The following is a 14995-nucleotide window of genomic DNA, read 5'->3' on the forward strand; positions in this document are numbered from 1 at the left end:
CTCATCTCTCTGCAGAATGTCACTCCTCCTGCAGGACCTGCCAGGGCAGGGGTCCGTTCTCCTGCTCCTCCTGTGACACTGGCCGTGTTCTGTCCCACCTTGGCACCTGCAGTATCTCCTGCTTCCCCGGGCACTATCTCGATGATAACCGTGTTTGTCAGCGTAAGTTTTTTTAAAAAATGAACTGTGTATCCTTTCTTGCTCTTCTGAGGTCATGGAAGGACATAGAGATTTTTTTTGCTTCCATATTCTTACCTAACCTTTATTTTTAGAAAAGAAAGAGAAAGAATCTACAAAGCATATGGAGGTGATGAATAGATGATAACTCGGATATGGGCCTAATTGGAAGTGCTGGGCTAGGTCTCTCCTTTGCAAGTACCAGCTATGTGATCTTGGGCGAATCATTTAACCTCTCTGTACTGTAGTTATCTCATTAAAATAATTAAAATGTTAGTCTATTTTTTTCCTATGGTTTCTTTTAGTGAGTCATTTCCAAGATCCTGAGCAGAGAACAGAGCTCATTTGAAGTACACAAGCCATGACCTCAGCACTTCACTGGGTTTGTTTTTGAGATATGTTTGTTGAATATTGACAGTATGCAAGGCTTGATGTGCTACAGGGCATTCAGTTTCTGCCCAAACAGTAGTTATTTTTGTCTTGCATGAGAGCTACTTGTATAGATGTCTTAGTTCTCAAATAAGCCAAGGCATGATTAATTATCTGAGTCACGCACAAACGAAGAGTTGGGATAAACTGGGGCAAGGGCAAATCGGAGGGGGAAAAATCAGGAAGTGCTTCACAGATGAAGGAACAGTTTTGGGACAGGCTGAGGAGGCTTATTTCATTTCAGTCAGTAAAGTGTCAGTTGCCAAAAAATTGTGTTATACCTTTCTCATTTTGAAAATGACAGTTAGCAAATACAGTGCAGGTATTTCAAGTTTGTGTCCTAGGAAGTCCCATGTTGAAGGAATTAAAGAGCCATGGTTAGCAGAATGGGCTCTCAAATCAGGTAATGGAATTGCAACTCCTAACTGCCCCTTAACTAGCTTTGTGACCTTGAGCAGGTGAATTAACCACTAGGCTTTAGTTTCTTTTTTCTATAAAAGGGGGATTGTAATAGTGCCCTCAGCACATCTAGGGCTTTCCTGGGGGCTCAGTGGGAAAGAATCTACCTGCCAATGGAGGAGTTCAGTTCAGTCGCTCAGCTGTGTCCAACTCTTTGCAACCCCATGGACCACAGCACACCAGGCTTCCCTGTCCATCACCAATTCCCAGAGCCTACTCATACTCATGTCCATTGAGTTGGTGATGCCATCCAACCATCTCATCCTCTCTCGTCCCCTTCTCCTCCTGCCTTGAATCTTGTCCAACATCAGAATCTTTTCTAATGAGTCAGCTCTTACAAATCAGGTGGCCAAAGTATTGGAGCTTCAGCTTCAGCATCAGTCCTTCCTATGAATATTTAGGACTGATTTCCTTTAGTCCTGAAGCCAATTTCCTTTAGCCAAAGGAAGAAACACAAGTTCAACGTCTGGTCAAAGAAGATCCCACATGCCCCAGATCAACTAAACTCATGCACCTCAAGTATTGAAGCCTGCACACCCTAGAGCCCGTGCTCCCCAATAGGAGAAGCCACTGCAGTGAGAAGGACACTCACTGCAACTAGAGAGTAGCCCCCCTTGCTGCAAGTAGAGAAAGCTCGTGTGCATCAGTGAAGACCTAGCACAGCCAAATAAGTAGTTTCTATATCTAACATCATTGCACTTAGCATAGACTTTAGCAGAGACTAAGCTCTCAGTATAGCTATTGTTGTGTTACTGTCATCATGCGAGATGAGAGACAAATCAAGCATTAAAAGATACCTATATTTTATAGATACAAAGATAGATATTACTGTTAGTTTATGCAGATGCTTGCAAGGATTAGTATTTGAAATGAAGTTCTTGGAAACCCCCATTTTGCATCATCTGTTGAGAAACCAGAGATAAAAATCCTTTTTCAAGACAATGAAAAGATTTTTTTCTTTTTACTTTTGTAACAAAACCTTTGCTTGGTATATATCAACTGTCTACCAGCATCTGTAGGTTCTGTAACACAAGAGACATGAATGAAATACTTAAATGTTCTGCTCAAGAGCAAGGGAGTACTGCTATAGAAGGAGTGACTTAGATTGATGAGGCTCTTCACTGCAGTAGAATCACAGAAATAGAAGTTCAAAGGAAAAAACAGAATCCTTTATATAGTATATAGGTGACAAAAATATGTTGCATGGAAATACTTCTCTTCTGGGAAGCTTTTGCCCTGAAGAAATGCATTTGATATGCTACCATGTAAATAGGATTTTATAGACTAAGTCAGTTAAATTAAGAATATTCTAACTTTAGTTTTTACTAAAGCTTAGGTTTCCTTCTTCCAAAGATTGAGTAAAGCGTGCCCCTAAGTTGTGGTATTTTAATTTCTAGTACTTAAAAAAGTTATCCACAATGTCCTTTTGTAATGCTCTTCATTAGAGACAATTATAGGCCTGAAAATTGCAGAAATTGTTCTGTAAAGGGCTTTGTAGGAAATATAATCAGTATAAAGGGGAGACATTAATAACCATATTATAGAAAAAGTAAGAGCTACAGAGCTATCTAGAGCCTGGTTACAGAAACCTTTAGAAATTGCATACTGAGCCCTAACATTCAAGGACCACCAGTTGAGTAGATGAAGAAGAGATGATGATTGAGGATCTCAGTACTTGAAACCATAGGGCCCTAGGGTAGCAGGAGAACTCGAGTATCTGAGCCAACCTCGCACCCAGGGCAGAGGTTTTCTCTCACCCCTTCACAGGCATCTGCAGATGAGGAAGGGCGGTCCATTGGTGGGGGCTGTAGTTGTTGGACAGTTCTTTCTCATCAGCCCTAGAACTTCCCTCTGGGGAAGTATAGCATGGCTCCTTGCTCATTCATTCAGCCTGTTATCTTCAAAAGTTGGAAATTAGCCATCATCTCCCAGCTGGACCTCTCTGCTCCTGGCAGGACTGGAGTCAGTGGAATATAGGAGCAAAGAGAGAGGACCATCTCGAGGGTACAGTAGCAAACAGGCCTATTCAGGAGGGAGAATGGACTTCACAGGCTGTGAGGTCGCTTCCTCTTCTGTGAATGATGGTTACGGTACATCCCTGCTTCCCTCACTGCTCCCTGGTCCACTTGCCACCATCTTCACTATCTTCTTGGCATTTTCCATGGGGTCACTGACCTGAGAACCGCGCCTGTTACTCGAGACGTGGTCCCCCAGTGTGACTGCAGTAGGGCTAATACCCTCTGTGGTCTGAATGTCGTAAGATGGAGAAAAGGACCTGCACCCACACAGCTCTGAAGGGGGATGCTGAGAACCCAAGGGGCTTGGAATGTGCAGAACCAATTTGAATGAGGCAAGGTCATTCGGGGATTGGAGGATGAGGGGTTCAGTAAGAGAGGAAGGAAGATTCAAAGAGAAATGATGGAAGCCCTCTGCTCTATAGTCTGACACCACTGCATCCCTCCAGATCTTCCACATAGTCTTAATAATTCACAGCTCTCGGCAGGAACCCTTTCCTTGCGGCAGTCAGTGAAGGGGCTGATTATGCTTCTGGAATGAGAGACTTCACAGAAGGACTCGAGAACATGCAGGCCGATGGAAGTTTGAAGAAGAAAACTTCAGGAAACTCTAAGCTGACCTGTCACCCCCATGTGGAGAAACTAGCCTTGAGGCTTCATTTTGCAGCTCTACATACAGCAGTGGGTCCAGCTGACATTGAGGTTTACATGAAGGCTCTTCAGCTTAAGACTGTGTTCATTTCTTTAGTACCATGTCAACTTTTAGTAAGCTCTTAATCAACTAAGATTCTTAGATTTTTTTTTATAATACTGCTGTTTAAACAGACCTTCTGTCTCCTCTGTTTGTACAATTGGTTGTGGAACATAAATGCAGGACTCTCCGTACAGCGTAGCTTATCTCATCTGATTCAATCAGTTCAGTCGCTCAGTCATGTCCAACTCTTTGCGACCCCATGGACAGCAGCACTCCACCCGGTGTCTTTCACTATCTCCCAGAGTTTGCTCAAACTCATGTCCATTGAGTCCACTGAGTCATGTCCATTGAGTCCATTGAACTATGAATAGAGGTTCATGACAGGAGACAATGATCAAGACCATCTCCAAGAAAAAGAAATGCAAAAAGGCAAAATGGTTGTCTGAGGAGGCCTTACAAATAGCTGAGAAAAGAGAAGCAAAAGGCAAATGAGAAAAGGAAAGATATATCCACTTAAACTTCATCTGATTGCTTTTAGTTTGTTGCTGTGTTTAGTTGCTCAGTGGTATCCAGCTCTTGGCGACCCCATAGACTGTAGGCTGCCAGACCCCTCTGTCCATGGGATCCTCTGGGCAAGAATACTGGAGTGGGTTTGCCATTTCCTCCTCCACGGGATCTTCCCAACCCAGGGATCAAACCTACATCTCCTGATTCGCAGGTAGGTTCTTTAGCACTGAGCCACCAGGGAATCCTAATTTACTGCTACAACTGGCTAAAGTAAATTTGAATTTTTCTTTCAGATAGTATGTGTTCAGTATAATGTGTATAATATGTATGTGGCATATTTAAATATCATTAGCATGATCTCTGTTTTCATTAAAGTCATTGATGGAAATAATCGAGTAAGAAATTGACTTCATCATAATACTCTAGTACAGACATTCATTTCCAGTTACAAAGATTTACTGACAACTTTTTGAGTATGTATTCAACTATCTTCAAATCCACCTACAACTAGTAGACACCACTTCATTTTTGTATTCACAGGTGTATCTTTGAGATTTTTGTCAGACCCTTTGGCAAAATTAAGATACAATGAGTATAGAGATCCTGCCTCCCAAAATGATAAAGTTTAGCCTCATATAAGTTTCCAGCAATTATTTTCTAATTATTGTTAAGCTAGCTGCTTGAAATTCCAGTCTAGAATTTTCCTAGGACTTTTAATTACCAGTTTACATATTGTAACTGATATTTTATACCAGTGGCTTTTCTTGTAGGTGAAACAAAAGGAGTTTCTTTTTATTTTAGTGGGAGGTCGTTTTACTGCATTTGATATCCTTTAGAACTACAATTCACGTGATCGCTCTCTAGAATTTTCATCTGAAACATACTGAGAAAATTTTAGAGTGAGGCAAAGATGCTAGTGCTTGAGTATATATAATTACAGTATCTGGCTTCTATCATTTATATTGCTAGTATTTACTGAACACCAATTTCCCAATGGCTCAGTGGGTAAAGAATCCACCTGCAATGCAGGAGATGCAGGAGACAGGGGTTTGATCTCTGAATTGGGAAGATCCCCTGAAAGAGGAAATGGCAACCCTCTCCAGTATTCTTGCCTGAAGGATCCCATGGACAGAGGAGCCTGGCAGGCTACAGTCAGTGGAATCATAAAGAGTTGGACATGACTTAGCACAGACATAATTATAGATAACCAGCTGGGCACTGGGGACTGGGAAAGGAACAAAGCAAATCTAGTCTTTGCATTTCACAGCTTTAAATGATAAAGATGGGAAATAATCACTAAATAGAATGTTTCTATGTATGGCAAGAATAAAATGTGTAAGAACTGTACCTGGAAGACCTGAGACCTGTTCCAGACTGGAGAGTCAGGGAAGGCCTTTGTGTGGAAGAAACTGAAGAATAAGAGTTAAAGACAAGAGACATGGAGATTACATTGGGAGGATTCAAATACGTTTATCATGATTTCTAGGTAGGAAGAATGGAGGGAATGATGGAGGAGCAATATTTGCAGAAATGATGGCTGAAATTTTTCCAAGACTGAAGAAAGATATGCGTTCATGGATGAAAGTGCCCTCTGACACTTGATAAGTCTGAACTTTAGAAAAAAATCACTTTTGGGGATTCCTGGAATAGAATGCAATGAGTCAAACCAATTAGGAGGCTATGATAGTGATCCAGTAAGAAATCATGATGGCTTGGATGTCCTGGCATGTGTGGACATGGAGAAAAGCAAAAAGTTCTGATAATTATATAGAAGAATTCATCTAAATAAGACCCAGTGAGTGATGAATTAGGATCGAGAGACAGAGAGGTGCCAGAATAGACTCTAAGGTTTCTAGAGTAAACAACTGAGCAGGTGGAGAAATGCTAGTTGTGAAATCAGAGAGAGATGGAAGCATGACAGGTGAGAGGGTTTGGGGATCATCTGAATGCCTAATAAGTGGCTGCTAAGAATTAGAACTGGGGAAATCAGTAAGCCAGGTCACCTTAGAGTCCTTTGTATCTTAATATACGGGATTTCCCAAGCTCCAAATTAAGTCAGTACCCAATTTTAATCTTGGCATCGCACAAAAATCTAAATCTACATCAAGAACTGTAGGAGCTTTGATTCCTTAAGAAGCAAAGTTCCAGTGACACTCTGGATTATTATTCCAGAGTTCTTGGAATAAGTATAAATTCTGTGGCTGAGCCATGAGACAGTTTGGATGTGGGATTTCTGTTCTTGGCTTTATAATTTATCTTCTCTGGAAAATAAACTTTCCCTTTTTGATTTTGGAAGTATAAGACTAACATTTTCTGTTACTGTGGATCACAGGGGAGGGTTCTGAGCAGTATTTAGAGAACAGGTTGGAGTGAGGCTGTTCCTTCACAGCATCTGTCTAGGTTTGATCAGTGCTTCTGTATTTGCAATTCTAATCATCTGGTCATTTTCTTTTCCTATCTGCTCAGCATGCAACATGCATTGTGGACGCTGTGATTCACAGGCCAGCTGTACCTCCTGCCGAGATCCAAGCAAGGTCCTGCTCTTTGGGGACTGTCAGCATGAGAGCTGTGCCCCACAATACTATCTGGACTTCTCCACCAAAACGTGCAAAGGTAACACTCTTCCTGAATTGCATGACAGCTCTTTTACTTGGCGATACCCCTTTACTGGAGAATTCCACTCCCCCAATTTGGAAAACACTGTCATCAGATATTTAGACTTTCTCTGATGATAGTGAGAAGTCATTATGTATGTATGTATATATTCATTGATTTATTTATGAAGCAAGTATTTTTGAGTACCTACCATGGCCTAGATATTGTGCCAGGTGTTAGTAACTAGAGGGCTTCCCAGGTGGCTCAGTGGTAAAGAATCCGCCTGCCAGTGCAGGAGACGCAGGAGATGAGGGTTTGATCCCTGGGTCAGGAAGATCCCCTGGAGGAGGCCATGGCAGCCCACTCCAGTATTCTTGCCTGGAGAATCCATGTGGCCTCAAAGAGTTGGAAATGACTGAGCATGGCACACATTAGTATTAATTACTAGACCAGAGGTGGCAAACTAGAAACCCTCAGGTTGTATTTGGTCCAAAACATGTTTTTCTCCCCACTAAATGTATTATAACAGTGTTTTAAAATTCTTAACTCTTTGCCTTCTAAAAAATCAGAAGACTTGACATAAAAAAGTTGAGATTTGCAGTTTCTTTTGAGAGTCAGAAGGTCTCGCAGTACTGGGTATGCATCCCTCAGAGCAGCAGCAGGTTGGAGACAAGTAGCAATTGTCTCCATTGGGGGAGCATGATCTCCTAAGATTGCCACAGTCCCTATCATTCCCTGTTCTATCATACCAGGCCTCTTTTGAAGATTTTCATTGCCTTCCTTGGCCTGGAGGCATTTGCACTTACAACTCTAGATTGCCAGACTCTAAGCTTAATGAGGAAGGAAGGAAGTTGTGTCTAATTTGTTCATCTCGTATTTCAAAGAGTAAAGATGCAGTCCTTGTCCTCCAGGTGTTCTTAAGGAAGCAATGTCAAAAACCGAGTAGCTTTTACTTTGCTCTCCAATTTTTAGAATGATCGGAGCTTATGCTCTTCCAATGGCAGCCCTCAGCTGGGAGAAAAACAGAACTGAAGGGTGGATTTTCCTTGCTCCTGTTCAATTTCTCTTCTCCATTTCTCCATTCCATGTTCTACAATACACACTGTCCCCCTTACCCTTTCTGATTCTGCCAGAAAAGCTAGGTCTCAGAATTGGAGGTCAAACATCTGTCAGATAAACTCGGGATGCTTTAAGGTTTTACAAAATTGTGTATTTTCCATTCCAAGAAACTCTACCTAACTTTGGTGGTCTGCTGTGCTCAAGACTGCAAAACCTTTTCTAGTTTCTCTTTTCTAACTGATGGTTTTCAGTCTGTGGTGAAAAACAAGATTCCAACAAATCCTCCCTGTTGTGAAGTGATATCATAACCATGCTGGCGGTCTTCAAGGCTCTGTTTTAGTCATTTTCCCTCAGGACTGAGTCAGTAAAATAAATGAGTGAGATTAAGTTTATGAATCTTCTTAGAAGCATGTGTACTATCTTGCACATTTACTTGCTTCTCTGGGACTTAGAAATATTGCCTCGGAGAAGAGAGAAAGGTGACTAACGAGAGGTTTCCTTAGCTTCTTAGTGAAGGGGACACAGGACAAGCCCACACTGAGTGGCGATACTTTCTCCAGGGAAACTAGTTTAGCCACAAACCTTTATTAAATCGCCATGTAGCAGGCACTATGCTGAGATCCTTCAATTCATTATTCCATGTAATCTTCACAATTTGTTGTTGTTGTTGTTGTTCAGTCGCTAAGTCATGTCCAACTCTTTGAGACCCCTTGGGCCATAGCCTGCCAGGTTCCTCTGTTCATGGAATTTGCCAGGCAAGAATATTGAAGTGGGTTGCCATTTCCTTCTCCAATCTTCATAATAACCTTATGAAGCTGCTCTTCTTATCCATGCTTAACAGATAAAGAAACTAAGGTTCAAAAAGCTTAAGGAAGGTGTGTAAGACATGCAGATTAAAAGTGACAAAGCCTTGACTTGAATCTCAGTTCAGCTCAGTCGCTCAGGACTGCAGCATGCCAGGCTTCCCTGTCTATCACCAACTCCTGGAGTTTACCCAAACTCATGTCCATCGAGTCCATGATGCCATCCAACCATCTCATCCTCTGTTGTCCCCTTCTCCTCCTGCCTTCAATCTTTCCCAACATCAGGGTCCTTTCCAGTGAGTCAGTTTTTTGCATCAGGTGGCCAAAGTATTGGAGTTCCAGCTTTAGCATCAGTCCTTCCAATGAATACTCAGGACTGATTTCCTTTAGGATGGACTGGTTGGATCTCCTTGCAGTCCAAGGGGCTCTCAAGAGTCTTCTCTAACATCACAGTTCAAAAGCATCAGTTCTTCTGTGTTCAGCTTTCTTTATAGTCCAGTTCTTACATCCATACATGACCACTGGAAACACCATAGCCTTGACTAGACAGACCTTTGTTGCCAAAGTAATGTCTCTGCTTTTTAATAAGCTGTCTAGGTTGGTCATAGCTTTTTTTTTTACCAAGGAGCAAGTCTCTTTTAATTTCATGGCTGCAATCACCATCTGCAGTGATTTTGGAGCCCCAAAAAATAGTCTGTCACTGTGTCCACTGTTTCCCCATCTATTTGCCATGAAGTGATGGGAACGGATGCCATGATCTTAGTTTTCTGAACATTGAGTTTTAAGCCAACTTTTTCACTCTTCTCTTTCACTTTCCTCAAGAGGCTCTTTAGTTCTTCTTCACTTTCTGCCATAAGGGTGGTGTCATCTGCATACCTGAAGTTATTGATATTTCTCCCGGCAATCTTGATTTCAGCCTGTGCTTCATCCAGCCCAGCATTTTGCATGATGTACTCTGCATATAAGTTAAATAAACAGGGTGACAATATACTGCCTTGATGTACTCCTTTTCCTATTTGGAACCAGTCTGTTCTTCCATGTCCAGTTCTAACTGTTGCTTCTTGACCTGCATACACATTTCTCAGGAGGCTGGTCAGGTGGTCTGGTATTCCCATCTCTTTCAGAATTTTCCAAGTTTATTGTGATCCACACAGTCAAAGGCTTTGGCATAGTCAATAAAGCAGAAATAGATGTTTTTCTAGAACTCTCCTGCTTTTTTGATGATCCAGCAGATGTTGGCAATTTGATCTCTGTCTGGTTCCTCTGCCTTTTCTAAATCCAGCTTGAACATCTGGAAGTTCATGGTTCACATACTGTTGAACCCTGGCTTGGTGAATTTTGAGCATGACTTTACTAGCGTGTGAGATGAGTGCAATTGTGTGGTAGTTTGAACATTCTTTGATTGCCTTTCTTTGCGATTGGAATGAAAACTGACCTTTTCCAGTCCTGTGGCCACTGCTGAGTTTTCCAAATTTGGGGCATATTGAGTGCAGCACTTTTGCAGTGTCATCTTTTAGGATTTGAAATAGCTCAACTGAAATTCCATCACTTCCACTAGCTTTGTTTGTAGTGGTTTCCTAAGGCCGGATTGACTTCACATTCCAAGATGTCTGGCTCTAGGGGAGTGGTCACACCATATAGTTATCTCGGTCATGCAGATCTTTTTTTTATAGTTCTTGTGTGTATTGTTACCCCTTCTTAATATCTTCTGCTTCTGTTAGGTCCATACCATTTGTGTCCTTTATTGTGCCCATCTTTGCATGAAATGTTCCCTTGGTATCTCTAATTTTCTTGATGAGAGCTCTAATCTTCCCTTTTCTATTGTTTTCATCTATTTCTTTGCATTGATCACTGAGGAAGGCTTTCTTATCTCTCCTTGCTATTCTTTGGAATTCTGCATTCAAATGGGTAGATCTTTCCTTTTCTCCTTTGCCTTTCATGTCTTTTCTTTTCTCAGCTATTTATAAGGCCTCCTCACACAACCATTTTTCCTTTTTTTGCATTTCTTTTTCTTGGGAATGGTCTTGATCACTGCTTCATGTACAATGTCACAAACCTCAGTCCATAGTTCTTAGTCCATAGCCTGATAGACAGGCACTCTATCAGGTATAATCCCTTGAATCTATTTGTCACTTCCACTGTGACTTGAATATAGATCTACTTGATTTCAAAACCAAGTGCTTAACTCTGCTTTCTTGTCCTGTCATCCATGCATGAAGGACTGACCTTTCGAGCTAGAACTTTGCATTTTCTGACCGCATCCAAATTGCCTGGCCCAAAACAATGGCAGCAACAACCAGAATAATCATAATCACCAAAGCCAGAGCCACAGCACCACGTTTTCCTGCATCCCACGCCCTGGGCCTGACTCGGTAGTTCTGACAGTGAACCTGATGATCTGTATTTCTAACGATCCCCTTGGATCACTTGTGTGGGCGACTTGGGCTGGGATCCACCCGAACATAAGCTTCTTGAGGACAGTTTACACCCACCACTTGATAAGCTGGCTCAAGGCTGTATCCCCCAGAGATGTTTGTTTGAGTCAATGAACATGTAAAGGAATCAAGTCTGCTCTACATGAGATCTGTTTTATTTCAGGAATCCCTTTCTTTCTGTACCGTTCTTTCACATCCTTTTAACTCCAGCATTAATGCTTCTTTGAGTTGTGGTGGTCACTGCCTGATTTCTGAGAGGAAGGGAGTCACGCAGCTGGTGTTAGTAGAGTGAGCAGATGCATCCTTCCTCGAGTCTCTTGACATCCTTTGAAAGTGAAACTGTTATTTCCTCAATCATGTCCAATTCTTTTCCACCCCATGGATTGTAGCCTGCTAGGCTATTCTGTCCATGGGATTCTTCAGGCAAAAATACTTGGGTCAGTTACCATTCCCTTCTCCAGGGGATCTTCCTGACCCAGGGATCAAACCCAGCTCTCCTGCTTTGAAGGCAGATTCTGTACTGTCTGAACCACGAGGAAAGCCCCTGACTTCCTTTACCTGTTGGCATTTGGAGGAGGTCCTGTTAGGTTTGTGGAAGCAAATTGGCTAATCTCTGGAGCAGACTTTGCATGAAGATGCTGTGTCTCGGGGATATAGAACTCTAGAATCAGTATCGAATAAGATCCAGTTGGTCTGGCTCCTCAGCAGCCCTGATGACAAGCAGCCTTCACACAAGTGTGGAGCAATCCTTGTACGAGCTGTGTATGTGCCGTGTCTAACATAATTAGGAAACACTCAACCTCAGAGAAGCGTGCAGGCTACTACAAGCAGAGCCTCATTAGAGCTCATGTACCTGACATCTCTTATGGTGTCCTCACTTTACCCTGTGCGGCTGCAGACAGCATCCTTGTAAATTAGTCTCTGGGACTGAGGGTGGACAGAAAGGAAGCTGATTGAAGGAACTTTCTTTCTAGAGTGTGACTGGAGTTGCAATGCGTGCAGCGGGCCTCTGAGGACAGACTGCCTCCAATGCATGGACGGCTATGTTCTCCAGGACGGCGCCTGCGTGGAGCAGTGCTCAGCGTCGTTTTACCGGGACCTGGGCCTCTGCAAGAGTAAGTGTCTGCAGCCCTTCTCTGTGCTCACCCAAGCTTCTATCTCTTCTGATTGCCCCTTTTCCGAGAAGGAGTCCATGGAATATTTTATGGCTTTTTATCCGATTTCTGGTTTCTTTCTTAAGAGCTTTACTTTGTTATAATGAAAATGTCCCCTCTTTCCTTCTCCCATGCCCCAACTTGTGTGCTAAGTTGCTTCAGTCATGTCTGACTCTTTGCGTTCCCATGGAATGTAGCTTGCCAGGCTTCTCTGTCCACGGGATTCTCCAGGAGAGAATATTGGAGTAGGTTGCCATTTCCTCCTCTAGGGGGTCTTCCCAACCCAGGGATCTAACCAGTGTCTCTTATGTCTCCTGCATTGGCAGGGGGGGTCTTTACCACTAGCACCATCTGGGAAACCCATGCTCTAACACAACATTTGATCATTTCAAAGTCCACGTGGGAATCTTAGGGGTATATGGCCACACAAACAGGTATGTTTTGACCATTAGTTTTGGATTTCCTTTAAATTTGAACAGTGCTGTGCTCCAGATGGAGGAGTCGGTGTGCTCTGGTCATCTGAGCACATTAAAAGACAAGATTATTCCACCATCTGCCTCCCACAAGCCTCCAAATACCATATGTATCTAACTATCACCTTACCCCAGTCCAGTACCTGCTTCAGCCTTAATTTAATACCACACAATCTTCACATCCTGAAATGCCACCCAAACTGCACAGGCAGCCTTCCTGGGAGCATCCTTGGGCGATACTCTGATAACTGACCAGGCCAGCCAGGAAAGACTGACACTTCAGAGAAGCAGTGCAGAGAGCCACGGGCTAGACAGTAATGATGATACTAGCTTGTTTTCTTCAGTTTCTAAGTCATGTCTGACTCTTTGAGACCCCATGAACTACAGCACACCAGGCTCCCTTGCCCTTCACTATCTCCTGGAGTTTGCTCAAACTCATGTCCATGGAGTCAGTGATGCCATCATCCAACCATCTCATCCTCTGTTGCTCCCTTCTCCTCCTGCCCTCAGGCTCTCCCAGCATCAGGGTCTTTTCTACTGAGTCAGCTCTTCACATCAGATGGCCAGAGTATTGGAGCTTCAGCTTCAGCATCACTCCTTCCAATGAATATTCAGGGTTGATTTCCTTTAGGATTGACTAGTGTGATCTCCTTGCTATACAAGGGACTCTCAAGAGTCTTTTCCAGCACAATTGGAAAGCATCAATTCTTTGGCACTCAGCCTTCTTCATGGTCCACCTCTCACATCCATACATGACTGCTAGAAAATATGTCAGTTTATGGTTTGCAGAGTATTTTTCATTGTGTACTTTGGCCTTTATCCAAAGAGCTGGGTGGAGCAGCGTGTTCTTTCCATTTTACAGGACAGAACACTAAGGCTCAGAGAGATGTAGTAACTAATGCTAAGTCACCCAGTCAGTCAGCACAGCAGTCACAGTCAGAAGCCTGGCTTCCTGACTCCAAGTCTGCTGCCTGGCCCACTAGGTTGCCTGGCCACACCACGAGGGCCAGGAGCTGCTTGGAAAGCCACACACACTCCTGTCAACTTGCCTTGTGTCTTTCAGGCTGTGAGAGCCACTGTCTCCAATGCCAAGGTCCCCGTGAGTGCACCCGCTGTGAAGAGCCGTTTCTCCTCTTGGAAGCCCAGTGTGTCCAGGAATGCAGGAAGGGTTTCTTTGCAGACCACGCTAACCACAAATGCACAGGTGAGTCGGAGACTGTGCTGCGTTCTTTAAAAGTTAGGGCAGCAAGGAAGTCAGGGAGTCAGATATGTTGATTCTCAGGTAGCCAAGGAGAATCTGCATTAGGAGCAGAATGAAAACCCAGGGAGTTTGGCCTAAAGTAATTGATGGCTTCTTATGCACCCCTGCCAATGGCTGGCTAAATAGAATATGGAAATGCAGACCAATAATTCTTTTGCACAAATCAATGTTGTCCCTAAAGGTCTGCATGGAAACGAAGCCAATATTTCATGGAATAGAAAGCTTACATTGAACTAAGGTGAGGTGTCCATTAAGAGTAGGTCAGCCCTATTAACATGGGGCCAGGGTTTTCAACGTGTACACTAAATTACCTGTTGACCTTGTTATTGTCACTATATGCTTGAAGAATAGAAAATTTGGAAACATTTTAGTGAGATATGTTGAACTTTTATATTAAACTGAAGTTAAACCCAAAGTCTTAGTCTCCTTGTCCATTACGTTATTCACAAGAGCTTCCTCAGTTTGTTCTCATCATTTCTATCAAAACTTGGTACCGTGTCATTATTGTTCAGTCCCTAAGTCATGTCTGACTGTTTGCAACCCCATGGACTGTAGCTCACTGGGCTCCTCTGTCCTTTACCACTGAGCCTCCTGGGAAGCCCATACTTTAAAGGATAATTGATATTTAATGATAACGCCTTTACCCAGGCATAGCATTTTATGTTTTCCCAAATTTCCTTCATCTGCGTTATCTCATTTAACATTCACAATCACTTGGTAAAATACGGCAGACACTATGAATCCTGTTTTACAAGTGGAAAAAAAAAAAAAGAGGAAGGAAATGGCAACCCACTCCAGTATTCTTGCCTGGAGAATCCTAGGGACGGCAGAGCCTGGTGGGCTGCCGTCTATGGGGTCGCACAGAGTTGGACACGACTGAAGCGACTTAGCAGCAGCAGCAAGAATTAAGAATTAACCAGCGTGACATAAAATC

The 14995-nt window shown here is 42.9% G+C and overlaps 1 protein-coding gene across 1 annotated transcript in view; it reads left to right on the plus strand.

The window, feature by feature from the left end:
* Positions 1-14995, plus strand: part of FRAS1 (Fraser extracellular matrix complex subunit 1) — a 535710-nt gene that overhangs the window by 344781 nt on the left and 175934 nt on the right. The window contains exons 22-25 of the mRNA XM_010845896.1: positions 16-162; positions 6748-6894; positions 12148-12288; positions 13864-14004. Of these exons, the coding sequence (XP_010844198.1) occupies positions 16-162; positions 6748-6894; positions 12148-12288; positions 13864-14004 (576 nt within the window). The remainder of the gene's footprint in view (positions 1-15; positions 163-6747; positions 6895-12147; positions 12289-13863; positions 14005-14995) is intronic.

The sequence above is a fragment of the Bison bison genome, unplaced genomic scaffold, assembly GCF_000754665.1.
Source record: "Bison bison bison isolate TAMUID 2011002044 unplaced genomic scaffold, Bison_UMD1.0 scf7180017864228, whole genome shotgun sequence".
Lineage (NCBI taxonomy): Eukaryota > Metazoa > Chordata > Mammalia > Artiodactyla > Bovidae > Bison > Bison bison.